Source organism: Lipophrys pholis, assembly GCF_963383615.2.
Source record: "Lipophrys pholis genome assembly, chromosome: 4".
Classification (NCBI taxonomy): domain Eukaryota; kingdom Metazoa; phylum Chordata; class Actinopteri; order Blenniiformes; family Blenniidae; genus Lipophrys; species Lipophrys pholis.
The window spans coordinates 22,495,961-22,516,772 of NC_137637.1; the positions used below are offsets into that span (position 1 = coordinate 22,495,961).

Genomic DNA, 20,812 nt, shown 5'->3' on the forward strand with positions numbered 1-20,812 from the left:
TCAGCTCAGCTGAGTGGAGACAGCAAATTTACATTGAATTACTCATCTGTATGTGACTGTGCCATATGTACAGTTCAAGGATTTAGTTTTCAGGAATGTAACCTCTGGGATCAGCTGAGTGGCTGTATAGAGGCTCCTAACTGTGTACTCCAGAACCTCAAATGCCTGAGGGCCGCCCTTCTAGAAGAGTGGGATACCATGCCTCAGCAGACGATCAGCAGATAGGTCGATTTGTGAACAGCAGGAGACGTCTTTGTCAAGCTGTAAGTGATGCTGAAGGTCACATGACAAGTTATTGAGACACTGATAATTTTTTGTTGTGATATACCCTCCACTGTTGTTGGCTTTTGTTTCAATAAATTGTGTTGAGATGGGGAAATCACCATTGAATACTTCTCCATAAATTCACTACTTTTGTGATTTATTACTGTAGCATGAACTTTTTATATGTTTCCCTAATATCCATAAGTTTTTGTCAGTAATGTATCGTGCTTTTCCATTGCTTAAAAGACACTTTTTGGTAGTGTTCAATGCTAAATCACCCATTCACACTCGCATACAACTGGAGGCTGCTGCCATGCAAGGTGCTCAGTACATCAGCATCTTCCTCAAGTACACTTTGACTTATGGACAGATGAGCGACCAAAGCTGTTTTTGATTGGAGAAGACCTGCTCACACGGACTGTGATATTACAATAAGTAATGTAAGTGCAACTAAAATAAGTGTGAGAGCTGCATGTGAAACACTGCAGGCAGGGTCATTTCAGATAGAGCCAGTAATACTGGGAAAAAAACACATTTAGGGAAAACATGCAAACTCCACATAGAAGGGCCACCAAGCACTACCCAGACTGGAACTGCAGAGCTTCCCAACCTCTAACATTTGTTTCAAAATCCTAACCAAGGTACTATAACATTTTCTTAGATATAAAAGATTGTTACACTTCTACTCACAAACATCAGACACAAAGTGCAATTTTGTAAACTGAACTCTCGCCATTTTTATTGTGAAAGCATGAAAGCCGTCATCACAGACATTGACCATCATTGACAATAATGCACTTAGAACAATTTATCGAAACTGTAAAACATATACCCACTTCAACACAAAAAGCAGCTGGTATGATTTCAAATATATTTTTCAACGACAACACAAAATGAAAACTCTTTTTGAGTAGAACTCTCTTCCTGTTTCACAGGTTTGGAGAACAGAGGCTCGCAATGTGGGCATGCTACAGATTGTGCATCTGACGGATGTTGAGGGTGTCCCGCAGCATCAGGTCACGGAGTCTCCAAAGTGCATCCGCCATTGTTTTGTGGGCTCCCTTACTCTTCAGCCAGTGGGAGGGTAGTCGACTCTCTTGCTCTTTTGTCAAGCGCACATCTTGTTTTTGAACTGAAAAAAAAACCAACAACAACGCATTAACATATATTTTAACGGAGAAAACAATATCAGTGCATGTAGTCTGTCCCTTAAGAGGGCGATCACACATCTTGAAGTTAATGTGCATTCAGGGGTCAAAATTAAATGTTTGACAAGCAAGACATCCAATACGTGCAGCACATTGGAAATCTGTGTCATTGTCACTAGATATAAAATCACAGGGAACTTTATTAGAAACACGTGTTCCATTCATTGTGAAAGCGAATAGCTAATCTGTCAACATGGCCACAATTTTAAAATGGATCGTCGTGATCAAGATGAGTTGCTGAAGTTCAAACTGAAAGGGAGAATGAGGAAGAAACGTGATTTAAACAAAAGCAAACACAGCATGGTTTTTGGAGCCAGACAGACTGGTCTGAGTATTTCTACTGGGATTTTCACACACAACCATCTCTAATGTTTACAGAGAATGGTACCAAAAAGAAGAATGTTTCCAGCACCTTGTTGAATCGATGCCATCAAGGATTAGAGCAGTTCTGAAAGCAAGCAGGGATGCAAGTTGTCCCTAATAAATAGCAGGTGAGTGTGTAATTAAGCGCTGGTCATTTATTTAAGTCTATACGTTACCTGAGAGAGCATGGTCCCACTTGCTTACAGTGGAAGACTCAGCATTAAGGCCCTCTATGTATCTGAGGTATGCCTCGGAGTGGAGCAGACGCTGAGACTTGGCTGGTGGAGACACAAACATCGGAGTGGAGGGCTGCTGGAGTGCAGGTTGACCCATTTGACCTTGGCCTGGGTAAGGTGGTGGAGCCTGCTGCCCAGAGCCAATCAAACACATCCAACAAAATTAGATGAATTCAATCATTTGTCCATTTCAAAGAGAAAGACAGACGACGCTAAATTGTATAGTAATGTTTTGTTATTGTAAAGTGGACAAACACCTCCAGCTCCACAGAGCGAGTGTACATTTGCTGTTGATAAATGCGGTAGAAGGAGGTAAGAAGGAGGCGCATTTATGTCAGATCTGATTTTACATCTAGGATACTGTGTTTATCTTGTCATGAAACCGAAGAGCATCACCTGAGATCCATGAACGTTTCCTGCTCCATGTCCACCTCCCATGCCGTTAACGCCTGTAAGGAAATTTGACATCAAAACATTGTTAAAAAGTGAAGAAAGCAAATTGCTTCTGGATTATAATCAAACCATGTCTTTGAATTCCATTTACTTTTATTTTAGAAATGTTAATTACATTGAATTTGGGATGTGATCAAACTCCCAGGAGTGCCAATCATGAAAAGACAAAATTCTGACATCATTCAAAATAGAGAAAAAAACAATCTGTTATGATAGGAAGACATTACCATCAAGTTTACTTGTGCTGCACAAAGGCACCAGTCCCAGTTGATATATTGTCCTTAAACCAACAATTTAAGGGACTGGATGTTTGCCTATTGGTACAGGTAGCCCCTCCAGCAAGTCAGATTGGTCGACAGGAAGCAACTGCGTGCGACAGGTGGATTGGCTATGACAGCGTTCTTACCAAAGTACGACATTCCAGGGAACCCAGGCAAAACGAGCAGGGGATGTTGGGGAAAGGCAGGCACCCCTATGTGATGTGGTGGCATGCCAATCATACTAAACATGCCTTCAACATAGGCCTGCAGGGGCATCATAGCTGGCCTAAACGCACCCATCATACCTTCTCAAAGAGGGAACAGTAGCAAAAACAGCAACATGCATCAGTCAAACATGCATTCACCACCAAGCATTCATTGCAGTGACGATGTCCAGTTAATGCTATCATCTAATAAAAAAGAAAAAATGAGGACAGAGATGAATGAAAGTCAAAGACACAGAAATGGAGGATTTCTATGAAAATAATGGACATGCACTAAAATGTTACATGTTTGTTTGTTTTTCAATTTACAATCCTCAAATGGTTTACAGCATTCTTCCTTATTCATGCTTAAGTCAACATTCACATCCAGTCCAATCAAGAACTAGAATTGCAATGTTGACTATGTTGATTTTCATCATGACGTGAGTCTTGCAGCATTATGAGTGCTGTATACAATTCAAGCTTTGGGTTAATAAATGAATAGCAAATGCAAATGATGCTTAACATCACAACACAGCAAACATGCAGGCATGGGTGTGTGCAGGCCACTTAAAATGTGAGTAATTCTGGCAGTTCAGCTTCTTTTTCCAGCCTGTGAGTGTACACTGGGGCTCCATCTGCATCCATGAGGGGTTACCTGACACAGGTGTCATGCTGGGATTTAGCATCCCCATGGGGGTTGGGGGAGGCACCACCCCCATCAGTGCCCCTACTGGGGTACCTGCTCTTGGGGACGTCTGATGCTGGGCCCTCTCACGTTCCTGTTGCTCGGCCACTTTAGCTGCTCGCTCTGCAACCGACAAACACAAGTTCTGAACCCTGCGTTACACAACATGGCAGCATGGGATCAATACTACAGTGAAATATCCGTTAATGAAAAATAAACCAATAATAATATTAAAAAAAAAACATTGAAATCGCACCTTCATAGTCTGCTTTTCTGGAACTCTCCAGGTTCCTCCACTCTGTACCAACAAGACGACTCAACTCCCCAAAGGAAAAGTCTGGGTGCTGGGCTTTGATGACTGCTCGCATCTCGCTGCTGAACAGGATGTAACCGCTCATGTTGATCTTCCGCTTTGAGCCTTCCTTCTTTGAAAGGCCCTTGATAGATTTGGGTGTTGACTGGAACCCGTCACAAGAAAAACATTTTACAGCACGTTTACACTGTCACCACCAAATAATGAACAACCTCAGAATTAAAATTTGGAACCCAACCTGCGGAGGAGTGTAAGGCATAATATCCATGTCACTAGACAAGGAAGACCGTATCTGTGGAAGAGACTGGTCTCTCAGCTCGCCATCGTCGTCCCCCAGATCTTCCAGCTCTTCGTCAGTCATGTCAGCGAACTTTGCCTCAAGTTCCGCAATCTTCTTGTCTAGCAGAGGTGATGGTTCCTTCTGGGGCACTATAAGCTTTCTGTACAAGACATAATAAAAAATAAAATGCATGACTTATCCATTTTATATCAATGAATTATTTGTTTTGGAAAAATGCCGTCTCACCAGTGGATTCTTTTATTATTAGTGAGAGGGCATAAATGAATGATTATGGAAGAGGACAAATGTACAGTGGTTAAGACTGTTGCCCCACAGTGATAAAACTTGGGTTAAATAGTAGGAAGTGACTTCTTTACAGGTTTTATTTAGGTCATTAGGCTTCCTCACAAAATTCCAAGACATACTTGCTGGGTTACCTATTGACTGAAAGTTGCTCATAGATATGAACATGTATGTGACTGTTTGTTTTGACCTGTGACAGATTGTTAGCCTTTTAAATTTCAGCCTTATGAATACATGGAGCAAACACAACAATTGTGAGAGACAACTACTCTCCATGCTCGAATGCAAGTGCACTTTATACCAATAATATTGTGTTTAATTTAAGTTAGGACTATTGAATACTTATGTCATTTTAGACAAGATTCATATCTATTTTCCATGTGTGAATTGATCACCTAAAATAGTAGAGTTCATCCTCCACCACCTTTCCAGAGAGTGAGAAGCGCTTAAGCCCCTTGAACTTCTTCATCTGCTTCTCGCTCTCAATGTAGCGACTCTCACAGAGTAGAACATTGTCTTCCGGCACTTCAGTGGGCCGACACGACAAGTAGTCTTTGAAGGACGACACAATGCATTTTCCTGTGGAGAAAGAAAGCGTTCAATCAATGTATTTTGGCCACATGTGTCCAGGTAGCAAAAAATCACTAACATGGCTCTGTACAGCAACCAGATTTTGTTTTGCTTTTCTGATTATAAACTAGATAATTGTCTAGAAGTAATATGGCATTAAATACATAACAAACAAGCAGCTCAGGTGTAAAAAAAAAAGCACGTCATATGCTACTGGCAACAATATCTATACAGTTCATAAAAACGGGCTTCTAAGACTTTCTAACTTCTGCTGGACATTAAACGACGACATGTTTAAAAACATTTTTGTATTATTTTGGAGCTGATTATGTTTTCTCCTCAATGACAACACAAAAAAATACCCAAGCTATGAATTTAATTTTAGCAATTTTACATTGTTGGTATTCAGAGTGCATGGATACCTATGATGCAGGTCATTGGACAAGTCTCCTCCAAGTTGCTCAGGAACACTTCTTTCTTGTAAAACATCTTTGTGGGCTCGTGCTCAGTTTCCTCTGGATGGATAAATATGGGACCATAGAAGTAGCCAGCTCCATCTCGCATCCACAATTTCTCAATCCTGCTCGGTTTTGAAACAAGTGAAGCAGACCATAAACCATGAGATCAGTCAATGGTTAGAAAAAATTTAAAATAAACAAACAAACACTGGTGCAGTTTTTTGTCCAAATGAGTAGAAGCAAAAAAAGAGCACTGAAATGCCTGTAGGTTTTTAGTGTGTGTGTGTGTGTATATATATATATATATATATATATATATATATATATATATATATATATATATATATATATATATCTATATATGCATGAGCATTTCTTCTACCTGCCCACTCGATGGCGCACTAGTCCATGAGACCCAATGTAGACGCAGTCTCCCACTTTCAGCCATAGGTTGTTGTAGCAGAGCTGCTCATAGTACTGACAGCCGGGTTCTCCATTAGTCATATCCAACGGGACATCCTCCCTGTCCTGCAAACAAAGTTTTAGTAACAGACAGTACCACCTAAGTGTGTATGAGTTTGACAAAAAACATCAGACTTGATATTTACCTTGTCAACAATGCCATCTGTCATTTTGCTTTCATCAACCATCTCTGGTGGCTTCTCCTGTTTGGGTGCAAACATGGATGCCACACGCACTACAGGTAGAGGTACCTCTCTGGGAACAAACCGAACAGAGCTCAAGGGCATGGCCCAGAGTTTGATCTTCTTGAAAGACTTGGACTTGGCGGAGTAGCGTGACTCGCAGACATAGACATCCTCTGCCCTGAATCCTTCTGGGTGCAACTTGAAGTACTCCTTAAATACCAACCACCAGAAAAACTCAGTCAACACAAACGTTAGTGATTACCAACAAAACCTAACATAATTATTTGTGAGAAGAACCAGTACATACCTTCACAAACATAACCACACATTTACCCAGAATCTTGCTGACAGGAGCTTTGTTATAATAGTCACTCTTGAAAACTTCCTTCTCCAAGAATTTCCTCGTGGCTAAATGAAAAGTTTCATTTGGCCTGTAGAACCAGCAGCCGTAAAGCCATTTCTCCCCTGTGTGGAGAAGAGATCAATGGAAAATGGTTTCAAACTGCTATACTCGTTCACCTATTCACACACGGGCACACACACTCGCAATAGTTGCACTGGAAGGGGCTCAATCTACATTGGGAGCATTTCGGAGTTCACTGTGTGACATAAGGGCAGACTGAGTTGTCAGCTCAAACCAGCAACCCTGGATTGAAAGACGACCAATTCTACCACTGTACTAAAGATGTCCACAATAGAAAAAGACAATGACAAAAACAACAAGTCTGTCTTCCTATACTGAGGACACTGATATAAAGCGCAGCCCGTTGAAAAAAGGCAGAATAACCAAAACATCATGTAAAATGTATTTCACTAATATTAAAAACTGACCAGTGTCATCTTCCCAGAGGCGTTCAATGTAGATTATGTGAGGTTGCAGTTTAGGCTCAGCAGGCTCCACGTACACATAGTCTCCTACATGGTACATGCTGTCGTTGAAGCTGCAGTCCTGGCTGTATGTGCGCTGAAGGTTTGATTGCCATGACCCCCCAACGGGGTCCTCCCTTTTTTCAGCTTCTGAGAATTCAAGACGTATTCAGCAAAATGAGTCGACTGCATATAACATAGCATGTTTATGCACCTTTTTTTTAATGTCAAGTGAGGTACCTCTTTTTTCCTCCTCCCTCTTGATTTTGTCTTCTTCAAACTCCTTGGGAAGCTTGTCTTTTTTCTCCTTGTCGACATCATTATGCAGATGTCGAGAGGTATAGCTCAGAGCGGGTGACATCAAGATCTCTCCATTCTTGCACAGCTCATCTCTGATGCGGATGAAGAACTGCTGCAGCTCCACTGCATCTTCAAAGATCTCAGAATCTGTCCTGTAAAAGAAATATGTTATACTAACTTTGGGCTTTCCCTTAGGTGATTTGATTCAGCGCTTCATAGGAAAACAGTGTCTCACCGGTTTAATCGTCTGGCCTTTTCCAGCACTTCGAACATGTGGTCCTGAAAAACATCCAGCCTCTTATAACGACCACGATCTACATTTTTCCTGATAATATCAAAATTGAGGAGAGGCTTCTCGGGGTTTGCAGCATCAACCGCAGGGATCTCAGCGAGTGAATCGCTGTAGCACCGTCCCTCGTCATCCTGGTGACCGAGAACAGAGACAAAGAGGCTGCGGATGAGCTCCTGGATGAGGCGGGGCACGTCAGGCACATGGTTATCGTCCCCTCCCTCCAGGTCACGTCTTGTTTCTAAAAGCACTCTGTGCAGCAATAGAGCGTCCCGATAAATCAGTGACTCGGGCTCATTATAGGTGCAGGCATTGTTGAACATGAGCACCAAGTCTTCTACCAGGGCATCCACATCCTGGTACTTATTTGCCAACATGTGGCTTTTGATCTTTTCCATGTCCACTGGCTTCTTGATGGCAATGTAGTAATCTGGCAGCTCAGCACGAGACGGCAGCCGCAGGAAGATCGTGCTGAGACGACGACCCCGCTTATCTGTGTAGTTCTTGACAGCTTCATAAAGTTCATTCAGTTTCTGCTGTAAAGGAGTTAAGTATTTTGATTTCTTCAAAGTTATGCTGTTTTTTCCTGAAAAAAAAAAAAATGTGGTTAATGTAATGTCTGTGTTATCTTCAATAAATAACAAATGAGCACATTTATTAGAATAGATTTTGTTGAATTGTCTGACCAAGTGTCTTACGTATTTTCAGCTTTGGTGACATCACATCATCGTCATCGGTTGCAGGCCCAAGATCTTTGCGACGATCTTTCATGATCTTCTCCAGAATGTCGGCGTCATTGTAGACCTACAGAATGAATGGCAACATGAGATCCACATCAGTGTAAAAACATTCAATTCATCAAAAACAACAAGTCAATATCCATCTTTGTGTAAAAAATAACGACTTAACTCGAAGAACATGACACAACAAACTGAGCCTCACCTGTGAACCTTCCTCATTGTAGTGACGCGCATTGCGAAACATCAGCTTCATGTCTTCCACCATCGAATCTTCGGTCATGTACTTGTCTGAGCGGATGTTGTACTCAATGGTCCTGAGGTCCATTGGCTCCAAGATGACCTTGTAGTAATCGGGATAGTCTTTCTTTGAGGGCTTGACCATGAAGAGGTCGCACAGCCTTCGGCCAGTGCCAGCTTCTCGTGCCTCAGTCACTGCAGCGAAGAGAGCTTTCATTCGATTTTTCTTTGTATTCTTCTTGTGACTGGAAGAAACCAGATGCAAACCAAGACACGGCGTCACACCATTGGTCCCCCCCACCATACACCAAAAACACTACCAAATCAGAAAGCTGACCGGTAACGTGACGGTGTGCACCTTTTTCTTTTTGTGCTGCTGGTGTCAGACGTGGCAGACGACAGCATGCTGTCTCCATCGTCGTCATCTCTTTGTAGAAGCTCTTTCCTCTTTATCTAGCCGGGTAACGAGTGAAAAAGAGGCTGAATGGTTAAAGATGACGGAAATGTAAAAAAATATTTGGATCCAACTGAACACAGAAGACACTTTGACTGACCTGCTGGATGTGCTGAAGTTTGAGTGCACGCTTGTAGATGGAGGAGTGAGGAACATTATACCGTTTGGCATTTTCGAACATCAGCGTCAAATCTGAGTCGACATGCTCAACACTCTCGTACTCATTGTTCTTCATCTTGTTCCTGTGGGGAATTACGGGCTCTCACATTTGGGAAGGAGGGAACAGAAATACTGTATGGTACAGTGAGTGTGGGTGACGCTGGATTTTAATGTACAGAATGAAAACACAACATGCTGATGAATCTCAATAAAACACATCACTGAATAATAACAATGTCTTTTTTCCACAACTAATTAACCCAAAATGTCTGTATTTTATACAATATAGCATTTCTTAGGCTCTTGATTTTACTGCACCAAAAACCAATTTAAAGGAGTCAATAAACAAATGCCTTGATATAAAGCAAATATTTTTCTTGTACAATGTGATAATGATATGTGAACCACTTAGTCACTCATTCCTAGCTCCTGAGACACCCCCCCCCCCCAAAAAATCGACTGAAATAGGCATCTAAATTTTAAAAGCCCCTTGTGATATTAGAAATTACCATTAAGACAAAAATGTTCCACACATTTAATACACACATCAAAATGTGTGTAATGATTGAAACCAGTTCGCGTGAAATGAATACGAGTACTAGTTCTTTCTTACTTGATCTGATGGAGGCAGATGGGCTGGTTGATCTGGTGGTAGTAGTCAGGATAGTCTTTCCTGGAGGGCAGCTGCAGGAAAGGCTCAGAAATCAGCTGGCCCTGACTATTCCTGGCTCCTCGCACGGCTTCATACAGCTGGAAGATGGGATTGCTCATGTCCATGTTGGAGGTCATACTTTCCGCCTCGGATTCTCCCTCATCATAGTGGACCGACCCTAAGAAAAGTGATGAACAGATGATAACTTAGCCTTCATCACAATAACTACAGAATAATGTGTATGCTTGTCTAACAGAGAAGTATAGTTGTACCAGACAGAATGCCTTCCTCATCACTTTCGTACTGGAGAGCCATGGTGATAGCTGAGAGGCGATCTCCCTGAGCAGATCTTTTATTTCTTTAAGAGACGGGCAGCATAAGAGAAAGAGAGATTTAAAATACAGGCATCCTTCGCTTTCGCCACAGCGTTCCCGGGGAAGATTCCCAAAGTACCTGATACGAATGCTTGACTTGATTGGCTCCCCGTGTTCCATCTCGGACTTCTTTTGTGCAAAAATCTTCTTGATGGTGTTTGCATCCTGGAACACATGGGAAATTCATTGAAAAGGTTGACAAACATAAAGACGATTCGCGCATCCTATTTTTACAGTCTCATCGTTTCACACTAACCTTGAACACTTGTGATCCAGGTTCATTATAAGTCTTGGCATTCTTGACCAGCAGGTCAATATCTTTAGCCATGGCGGTGACGCTCCTGTAGTGACCCAACTGCAAGCAAAAGATCAACGTTAGCAAAACAATTCGAAACACATAAATCAGCATTTCACAGGGGAGTTGTAATTTTTATACCTGAATCTTTTGGGCGATGATTTTGAGATCTATGGGTTCCTTGATGATAGCATAATAATCAGGATATTGCTGAATGAAAAACAGGTCAAGGACAACAAATCAAGGCAGAGCTGCTCATTTGGTAAATTGTACAAATCACACCGAGTGTTGCTGATACCATTTTGGAGGGAAGCTTCTGGAACAATTCGCTGACGAGGCGACCAGTAGGCTCGGAGTACGACACCACAGCGTCAAGGAGCTGCTCAAGGACTTCCTTTAAAGTGGTAGGTGCACTCTGCTGTTGACAAATAGTCGCACAGTACAACATGATGAACAAACTAGGTTTACTGATGTATAATGCAGACTAGCTATACATTGAAAATAATCTTTTAATTCCAGCTCATGATAATAACTACTCATGCTTTATATTATTACGTCACATTTTCCTAAACACGATAAACTCATGAAAGTTTCTTCAATTTATAGTTCATGTTTTTTTCATAAGATCTCAAACAGGCACCATAAGGTAATATAGCGGGTAATGTAATAAGTGTGGTTGTTTAAACACCTTGAAAAGCAAATTAAATAACAAATTTAAGCCATGATTTCAACATCATATTATTAAGGTGAATATTACTGACGATATGTACTGAATGAAAAGTCATCATTAGTCCATAAATGTCACCTCATCTTCAGTGGAGCCCCCTGGATTGTCTGCAGCTTCATATCCATCTTCCTCATCCTCATCATAATCCCCCCGCTGCACAAACTCATTCTTGGTGCGCAGGTAAAGATCCCACAGTTTGCAGGCAGCCCTGTATTCAGGACTTTCTGACTATATTCAGGGAAGGCAAATTTACTTCATGATTGATGCATTAGTTTAATATTCCATTTTAATAAATATGATATTTATTAATATCACTTAGATTGTGACAGTTGTCTGTCTTCATATAACTTTGTGTGTATATGTATATATATATATATATATATATATATATATATATATGGTTTTCTTTTTTTACCTTATAATAGGTTTTTGCATTGTTGAATAAAAGCTGAAAGTCGCTAGTTAGTTGTTCAACATCATCATACTCCTCCATCTTTAATTTCTGCTGGATCTTCATCATGTCAATCGGCTGGGATACGACATGGTAATAGTCTGGTTGATTCCTGCAAAAAAAAAAAAAAAATCATTAAAAGGAATCAGTTTTTCCTAATATGTCTCATCTTGGTGTCACATGGTTGGTTAAGATGTGCGCTTGTTCGTCTCCTCGCCTTCGTTTGGGGGCTCTGATGAAAAGCTCACACAACATCCTGCCATGGTCGTCCTTGTAATCTCTGATTGTGTTGTACAGTTCATGACATACGGCGATCTGCAAAACAAGATGTAAAGTATGAAGGACAGCCACATCCTCCAACACGTCTATTCGATCAATCCGTGAAGAAGCAAAGTTCTCACAGATCATTTGAAAAAAATAAATAAACGGTTACTGAAATTTGTAAAATTACAGGGTCCACAGTTGGAATGTTTGAGGTCCTTCTCCTCTTTCTCCCAATGGAAGACACTAACGATGAAGTCTGGCTATCGTCAAAATCTCCTCCACTCACACTGCTAGAGGGGGACGTCGCCCTTCTCCTTTTCAAGGCCATGACCGACCCTGAGAAGACAAATTTAAAATAATGAACAAATAATGTTAGATAGAAAATATTCATCAAGATTATCACATGGTGAAATATAAACAAATACACTTTGTTGTTTGAAAACATCTATTCAAAGGATAATCAACCATGCAGCTGACCAAGCTGCCGTCCATGTTACCTAATTAACAATATAAGTTGATATTATTTAAGATAATGTTGTGACATTTAGAACCAGCTGATCACTGCAGGTCCAGTGTGGCTTCTCACAACAAAAGACACTGAAGTAGTACAAAATAAATACCAAAGAATATATTGTATTCTCGAAAAACAAGACAGTTTTCGTGGATGAAACTTGAAAAAGCCGTGGTCCATATGCCCCACATACGCCACAGGTTTGAGCAGAGAAGGCTCCCGTAGAGTGATGAGCAATGTAGATAACTTTATAAATGCACAGCTGTCCACAGCACACAGGAATCATGATGTGTATTTGTAACTGTACCATATAACACAAAAGTATTTGTAAGAATAGAAAAAAAGAGTTCATGACTGTGATGCTTTTGAAGCCTTTTCATCCCCGGTCCATCCAGCTATCTTCATATCACATTTCAGAAACTGCCTTACCGGAGCTGTAAAACTAAGTCACTTTGCTGTACAGCTCAGCTCCTGTACAGCGACTGCATTACTGCATTATCAGGCACTTCTGGAGGTACTGATCCAGTCCCTAACCACTTTTCACACAGCACTGAAACTGTTCCAGTGCATTGCTGAATCTGCAACGGCTGAAGGAAAATCTGATGTGGACTTCTGGAGGAGTCAGATCGTTCTGCTTACTCTCAACTCTCTCTCTTGAACTTTCCACTGACACAAAGGATCCTGCGGCAGAACACACTACGAAACAAAAACGGGGGGCCAAGTCAGGTTTCCTACCAACGCAGAGACGACCCGCTGTGTTCTGACTGTCAGGGGTGTGATTCCCGAGCGAAAGCCTCTGTTCACCTCACGTTAGAGGTTTACCGTCCAACTAGGACGAGGCCCTGAGGCGGGCCCAGACCCACTGGAGAATAAATAAATATGGTTCCAAAGGGACTCGCCAGGAATGTTTTATTCTCGATGACTTAAAAAGTAATGCTTGAAAAAAACTATTAATACATCAAAGTCCTTATTTTGGCTAAATATTTACATAAACAAGACTGATTAAAAAACTTTGCAAAGCTGTCTAACAGCTGTTGTAAGACAAATAACTCATTTTGTGTGTTTTATTTTCATGGAATCAAAACCAAATTCAAAGGGTTAACATCTAATTACAATTCAAAAAAGTATTTCTTCAATTCTATTCTATTTGATAGTTCTGAACATTTTTGATGGTTTGGATCAGGATCATTTCGGACCGTTGTGACGTTTCTCCTCTGACCTCTGTCATCAGGAAGATATTTCCACCCAGAGAAGTACAGCTCACTGGGTAATTCATTTTCTCAAAATATTCTCTGTAAGCCCAAGAGACGGTTTTGTGTGTGTGTGTGTGTGTGTGTGTGTGTGTGTGTGTGTGTGTGTGTGTGTGTGTGTGTGTGTGTGTGTGTGTGTGTGTGTGTGTGTGTGTGTGTGTGTGTGTGTGTGTGTGTGTGTGTTTGTGTGTGTGTAGTTTCTGAAATATTCAGACTAGCACATCTGGTACTATCAGCCATAGGACTTTCAAACTTATGTAAATCACAATAATTGAGCATTATCATGCTCGGTTTGAACCTCAGCAGGTCATCTTGACTACATGTTCCCTATGTGTAAATACCTCAGCCAGGATTATTTGGCCGGTTCAAATACCGAGGCACTAATTATGTGGCTGATGAGTGTATATATAATGTGCATTGGAGAAGAAATATCTCTGCAGGATCTCTGACAGTGGGACTGGAAGTTCGTGGTATGAGCCTTCTGCCTTCATCACACCTACAGTGGGTCTATCCCAAACCAGAAGAGCAGAAAGCTGCTGCCACCTCTGAGCCTGGTTCTACAGGTTTCTTTTTGTTAAAAGGCAGTTATTTCTTTCTGCTTGCTCAGGTGGAACTGTTGGTTTTTTTCTCTGTAAAAATGCCTTAAAATCAGTATGCTGTTTTTGCCACTATAGAATTTTTTTTTAATATATGTATGAACTTGAATTCCTATATATTGACTCCAATTGATAATCAGACTCAAAATGTAAGTTTTTAGAATATATTCTCACTTCATACTAGAAAACTTTTGATTGATTTAAATGCATTAAGCATGTCTTTCTGTGTGAACGCAAGTTTATGTTTAATTTAATGTTTTAAATCGTGTAATATGCTTTAGGACATATATAACCTTGAACCTTGAGTTGAAAAAAAAAAAGTGTGTTGGACCCTCTGATGAATTGATGGCCTTTAAATCAGAATAGATGTTCAGTATTTCAGGAAAGCACCGTCTGCTTTCACCTCTGTATCGACAGACAACCACTGATGATACTGGGAACAATGTTTTTAAAAACGTTAAAGCAAAAAAAAAAGAAAGAAAGAAAGAAAGAAAAAGAAAATAATGCCACCGAGCAGCTGCGCACATCCCGCGGTCCGCCGCCCCCCAGGAGCGGCAGCTGTCCGCCCGCCTGCAGTGAGTGTCACCCCCGCGGCGGACAGGTAGACACCAAACGGCCGCTAATGTTTGCTGCGTTTCACGGTTCACGGTTCACGGTTAGCCGTCAACATCTACCTCCTCGAAGCCGACACACAAAGGCATCACTGCGGCGACTAACGTTACAAAGCTGCCCGGAGGTGTGTCGACGACGACACTCGTTTGGCAAATGGCTCAGTTTAACCCGCTGACATGCCCGTTAGCTTACCTGTAATGAAGGCGGAGGTGTACCCCCAAAATGTAGACCCTGAACAAAAAGCCAATCACTTATCGATTTTAGACGGTGAGACACAAGTGTCAGGTTATCAATCATGTAGTCATCGCTTCCGGTTTGTCCATTCACAATAAAAGTACGGGACAATATCTGGGTTCTGGTTTATGTCATTTACATCATTCTATCAGTTTTTCTCTCTTACTTAAATATATTAGATAACCAGGCAGTGTAATTATGGGTGGTTCTATATTCAAAAGTAACAATAATGGAACAACCAGAATATAATTCACTGGTTGAAAAGAGTCCACACGTTGGTCTGAACAGACTTCCGGTTCATTCAAATATTTTACTGTCTGGGTAAAACCAGACCAGAAAAAGAAACAAAGAAATCCACTTTCTGCTGTAGCTGCCATTTTTTGTAGGGAATAATAACAACGACCGTCATCAGGAAGATAGAGCACATTTATTAGATTGTATGTTAGTATTTTTCTCCTATATTTCTAATGAATAAGTCACTGTGAATCAAAACATTTTGTAATTAGTGTGCTTTTTAGATTATGCTTATCTATTTTTGAGACAGTGCTGTACTGATTCAAATGAAGACACCAATTATTTTTTACATGATTTTTTTTACCTCTTTTATTTATCTATAACATAGTAACGTTCAAACATTGATCATATAGATCTGTTTGTGCTTGTTATTGAACATGCAGTGTCACATCTTACCCCACAGTGCTTTTCAGGAACAATAACATAATAAATAAAAAACAAATGTTGGTACTTTTAAGGCTATGCTAGTGACTTTACAAGGAATATAGCAAGTTGTGTGTACTTTACAAAAAAAAAAAAAGATGGAGGGATGGTTTACTGGATCAAAGACAGAACTGTGGTGAAAGATTTGTATGACGTTTGTTAACAGTAACGTTTGTTACATGTAGATGGAAATATAGAAGTGTGTTTGTTTGTTTGTTTGTTTGTTTGTCTGTTCGTGTTTGTACGTTGGTTCGTTGCTTTGTTGGTTGGTTCGTTCCTTCGAATTCATCAAAAATAAATATTGTGATACCACTCATAGCGATAACTTACTATTCATTATACCACAGACAGCTTGATTGTCCAAAAATATAAAGGTTGTCAGTGGTTTGAAACTCGAAATGCGAATCATGCAGGTCACAGTTCTGTGGAGTCTTATATTCCTGAACTCTGAACTATAATTACTTTGTAAACTTCTTCAACATTTACTTGACATACATCCCACTGCAGTAGAATCTGTTTTACAGTTATACAGCTTCCATCCAATAGAGCTCTCTGAGTTATCCTCAACTGTTTCATCTCAGCAACGACAATATGTCTCTTAGATCAAATCCTTACGAAACAGTTTAAAGACATTTTCCCCCTGATTAGTACATAAATACAAGATAAAAAAAAAAAGTATCCTTGGTAACGGTCTATGTAGTACAGGCCTTGAAGGTTACAGTTGTTAACATCTTCCTAAAAGGCCCAACCTTGATCCAGGTGTTTCATGGTGATAAAGAGATAAAAGGATCTGGTATTTTAAGACGTATTTCACTTCATTATTTATTTATTTATTTTAATTTGCATCCCCATGTCTCTGATTTGACACTCGTGGTACAGTAAACGTGCCCCCTCCTGCCTTGAAGTAGTGAACTTTTCTTTTTTATCCTGAAGGGGGCAGTAATGCAGCTGAAACCCCTCAAGATCGAGAGGATATCGACAAAGAAGAGTGTCGGCGCAGGAAGTGTGTGTCCGCTGGTCACATGTGTCTTTCGATCTCTCATTTATTCTTCACACAACTACTTTGCTAGTTGACGATTTCACGGGACGCGGGGACTCTTGTGCTTTTAAGATCCACTAATTTGTGATATTTGTCAAAGGTAGAATCTCATTGTCTATAGTTGTGGCTGCTAGCTAACGCGGAAACTGCACTAAAGTTGTTTAGGTGTATTCTGATTCGTCGCCCGGGAGAATTTGGAGCGCGCTTTGCTTCCTGGATGAAAAGTGCATTGGATACTGACATGATCAAGGAGAACCGCTGGAATATTCCCCCTAATGCCCCTGCCTGCATGGAGAAGCATCTGTGTGCTGCAGAGTACAGAGCAGGTACGGAGAGAAGCGAGCTGGAGGGTCACACGTGCTGTCGGTCTGTTTACAGCCGCACTTCTCAGAGATGCTCATCTGGAATGAATAATGTGACGAAAACAGGGCTGCTTAGGTTTATCTTTATGCAATAACAGACCTTTTCCCTGAAGGTGGACAGCACGCCTCTGATTTAATTGTTTTCATATCGTCTTGTCATTTATAATTCCTGCAAAATATGTATGGATGATGCTTATCAAGAGTTATTCACTTTAAATATTGAACAGTCTAGACATTTCAAACCTGTATATGCTAAACGAAACATTACTTGAGTTGCAAAAAATGTTTTTAGTAGTTGCATTTAATAAAAAAAAAAGTATGCATTTTTTGTTTCCAACTTACTGCATTTTTTCATTATTTTAAAGTAATTTTAATGGCAAACTTCACTGCCAAAAGCAATGGTTACTTATTATGTTGGGTTGAGTTTTTGGTTAGTTTTTTTGACATTATTCAAACGAAACTTGAGTAGTTTCCTCTCTGGCTCTCCACAGATGGCACCCTGCTCCTGGGTGCCTCCGGCCTGACTGGCAGGAGCTGGCAGGGATCTGTGTGGATCTACACCGACCGGGAGCAGGCCCCCAACGAGGGCTTCTGCAAAGCTGGTGTTCAAACTGAGGCTGGTGTCACAGATGTAAAATGGGTGTCTGACAAAGGAGTCGTTGTCGCATCAGATTCAGGTGGGAAGATATTTAAGACAAGTTTGATTGAGCGTCGGTTAGGAAACTCGATGAAGCTGCATTTGTTGAATTGTGCAGGTGCCTTGGAGCTCTGGGAACTGGCAGAAGATGAGCGCCTGCTGGTCAACCGCTTCACCAAATACGACCACGATCATCTGGTCACCACAGTGAGCCCCGTTGCTGGAGCAAGCAGTGTCGTCACTGGCAGCATGGACTGCAGGTTGGACAGTTTGACAGTTTGACCTTGCCCATTATGATTTTGTGGGTTGTTATAAATGGACTCCTTTCTCCCTTACAGAATTAAAGTCTGGGATCTTAGCCAGGAAACGGTTGTTACTACTTACAATGGTAAAGCAACATTTAAAAACTCTTTGCTTAAGTCTTTAGAGGATGCATTTTTGTTTAATATTTGTGTCTGACAGACTCCTGCAAATATCCTGGTTAAATTTTCTGACCTGTATGATGTCAAAATATTTCTTTATTCACCTGTGGTAATGGCAGTGCCATTTTTACCTGACTGGTGTAATTTTTTAAACCTTTGATTAAAATATAAATCAATCATAACTGACCCCAAAACTCCCAAGTTGATATATTTCTATTATTTTCTATCTCCAGTGCACACAGATGTGGTTAACTGTGTTTCCTGCAGTCCAACAGATGATTCTCTCTTCATCTCCTGCAGCCAAGTGAGCTACTGATCAGTATTTTGTGTATTTTACTGTGAAATGGAAATAGATGGAACAATACCTTCTTACGGCAATTGTCAAAGTAATAGCTGTTATGTTTAAAATTGTTTGAAATAAAGTGAAGAAACAGACTGACTTTATAATGTGAACTCGGTCCATTTCCCATTATAATCTAAATCTTTCAGGATGGCCGTGTGTTGATGTGGGATAGAAGGAAGCCTGACAAGCCTGCCACAAGAATAGGTAAGCAACTTGTTCCATTACGGATAACCAGCTTTAGGAGTTTAATGTGTTGCGGACACTGTGGGGATATTTATAAATTGGTGTTTGTTTAAAAGAAGTATTCCTAACCTCAATGAGCTGGTTCGTTTATCATGTTGATCAAAGATTGAAATTTGTTTTACAGCCTGACAACATAGTTGTTTTGCATTTCTCGTTGCTGCTGTTGTATTTTCTTTTAGCTGTGGAGACCCCCAGCTGCTCTCCCACTGCTGTAGCCTGGCACCCTCATCACAGAAGCACCATTGCTTTCGGTGAGGAGAAACGGCAGATTGATTGATGGAGACATTACATAGAGGTTTTCTGGTGTTTTTAAACATGTTGGGTGTGTCACAGGTGATGAGTTGGGACGAGTGACTGTGAAGGAGTTCCTCGGAACGGAGCCGGCTCACGTAGAGACCGTTCACACCCGGAGAGTTAACAGACTTGCTTATTCTACACATAGGTATAAATAAATGATGTCACACTCTTGCGTCTCTTTCACATTGTGTTCTTGCAGAAGTCTAACGCCTCTTTTTCTCCCCCCACCAGTGCCCCATTGCTTGCTTCTATTAGTGACGACTGTTCCCTGGCGGTAATGAACTCTGACCTGCAGGAAATGTGAGTCATTGCTCTTCATGTTCAACACGCATTCCTTCAATACCTTCAAAATGATCATCTATTTATTTAACCCCCCCCCCGCAGATTCAGAGATCGACAACACCAGGACTTTGTTAAAGGTGTGTGCTGGCTTCAGGGTGACTCCACCAGCCTCACTACAGTGGGCTGGGATCATCTTGTTCTTCACCACACAGTGGATGCCGCTGCTGGAGCAGCCAGCTCCTCCTCTTAGGCCCAACTCACATGAAAACGATTAAACAGCTTATTTTCTCCGTTCACATTAGGACTGTGTTTATTCAAAAATGTTGCGTTACCTATCATTTCAACTGTAATGCAGAGAGGGTAATGTTTTGCAGATATCACCATCCTTGTCAAAATTATGCCTGAAGACATTAATATCAAAGACATCTGCGCTTACGGTGTTGACTTGGTCAACCTGCTTGTAATACTGTCGTGAATATCTGAAATCTGTGTTCTGACAAGGCATTACTGACACATATAGTCCAACCATTAAACAAACACTGGACCTATGCATTCATCTGGACTTCTGCTGTGTCAGTTTACTGTTTTCATACTGCATACCTTTTCAATGTCTATTTGAGACACGATGATGTAACATTACATTAAAGGAAACTCAATGCTGTTCTTCGTTCCCTGAAATTGGTTCTATTATTAAAGCGTTGGTAACGGAAGGAATTGTGCATTGTTTATGTACACACTCCCCTCCTGACCATTCTTCAGTGTATTATAAGGATGTCTTGGCATGAAATGTCAGTCAGTTGTGAACAACCCATACATGCAAAGAATCCACCCTGCAGCTGTCCATATAGGAACTTGTGTAATTACATGGAAAGACGCACGGAAAAAGCTTTGAACGTAGTCGCTGACATTTAAATCTACAAAACCTTTTGTCGGTCATGACAGCTTCCTGATGGTGAAACCTGCCCCATGTACTGCAGTGACTTCCACTAACCGTCATGTTTAGCATGAGATTTTTAATCTGTCACTCCGACAGATGCAGTTTGTTTTTTTAATCAGCCTGTCCATTTTTCATTCATTCTTCCATCCATTATATTAAGTTTGCTGATAAACAGCCCAGCATGAGATTTCCACCGACACATTTCACTGTTTAGGGTGATCTGCATTGCCATGATTCCTCCAAACATCTTATGGTGTCCAAAGAGTTCCCTTTTT

The 20,812-nt window shown here is 40.9% G+C and overlaps 2 protein-coding genes across 2 annotated transcripts; one reads left to right on the forward strand and one right to left on the reverse strand.

Annotated features, from left to right (window-relative positions):
- Positions 1-985: 985 nt before the first annotated feature.
- LOC308108677 (protein polybromo-1-like) lies at positions 986-15,330 on the reverse strand. Its single transcript, XM_080461822.1, has 30 exons — positions 15,217-15,330; positions 12,243-12,391; positions 12,009-12,106; positions 11,756-11,903; positions 11,419-11,568; positions 10,912-11,031; positions 10,755-10,823; positions 10,575-10,673; positions 10,398-10,483; positions 10,217-10,302; positions 9,906-10,122; positions 9,234-9,375; positions 9,038-9,132; positions 8,645-8,924; positions 8,401-8,506; positions 7,649-8,288; positions 7,354-7,565; positions 7,078-7,263; positions 6,554-6,711; positions 6,208-6,456; positions 5,982-6,127; positions 5,564-5,721; positions 4,967-5,150; positions 4,227-4,428; positions 3,932-4,133; positions 3,646-3,798; positions 2,931-3,089; positions 2,468-2,520; positions 2,012-2,201; positions 986-1,396 (listed from the first exon to the last, which is right to left on the reverse strand). The coding sequence occupies exons 2-30, from the start codon at positions 12,381-12,383 to the stop codon at positions 1,233-1,235; spliced, it is 4,893 nt and encodes a 1,630-aa protein (XP_080317948.1). The 5' UTR covers positions 12,384-12,391; positions 15,217-15,330; the 3' UTR covers positions 986-1,232.
- Positions 15,331-16,949: 1,619 nt separating this feature from the next.
- On the forward strand, positions 16,950-20,156 carry wdr77 (WD repeat domain 77). Its single transcript, XM_080460812.1, has 10 exons — positions 16,950-17,340; positions 17,868-18,053; positions 18,132-18,273; positions 18,352-18,401; positions 18,669-18,739; positions 18,925-18,982; positions 19,201-19,272; positions 19,355-19,463; positions 19,550-19,618; positions 19,703-20,156. Exons 1-10 carry the CDS (start codon positions 17,232-17,234, stop codon positions 19,848-19,850), a joined length of 1,014 nt encoding a protein of 337 aa, XP_080316938.1. The 5' UTR covers positions 16,950-17,231; the 3' UTR covers positions 19,851-20,156.
- Positions 20,157-20,812: the final 656 nt, after the last annotated feature.

Coding starts and splice junctions, on each gene's coding strand:
- LOC308108677 (XM_080461822.1), bottom strand. CDS start 12,383: ATGGCCTTGAAAAGGAGAAGGGCGACGTCCCCCTCTAGCAGTGTGAGT. Junction 7,566..7,648: donor AAGGCCAGACGATTAAACCG/GTGAGACACTGT, acceptor TTTCTTTTACAG/GACAGATTCTGAGATCTTTG. Junction 4,429..4,966: donor GATGAACTCTACTATTTTAG/GTGATCAATTCA, acceptor TGTCTTGTACAG/AAAGCTTATAGTGCCCCAGA.
- wdr77 (XM_080460812.1), top strand. CDS start 17,232: ATGAAAAGTGCATTGGATACTGACATGATCAAGGAGAACCGCTGGAAT. Junction 18,983..19,200: donor CAAGCCTGCCACAAGAATAG/GTAAGCAACTTG, acceptor ATTTTCTTTTAG/CTGTGGAGACCCCCAGCTGC. Junction 19,619..19,702: donor AACTCTGACCTGCAGGAAAT/GTGAGTCATTGC, acceptor CCCCCCCCGCAG/ATTCAGAGATCGACAACACC.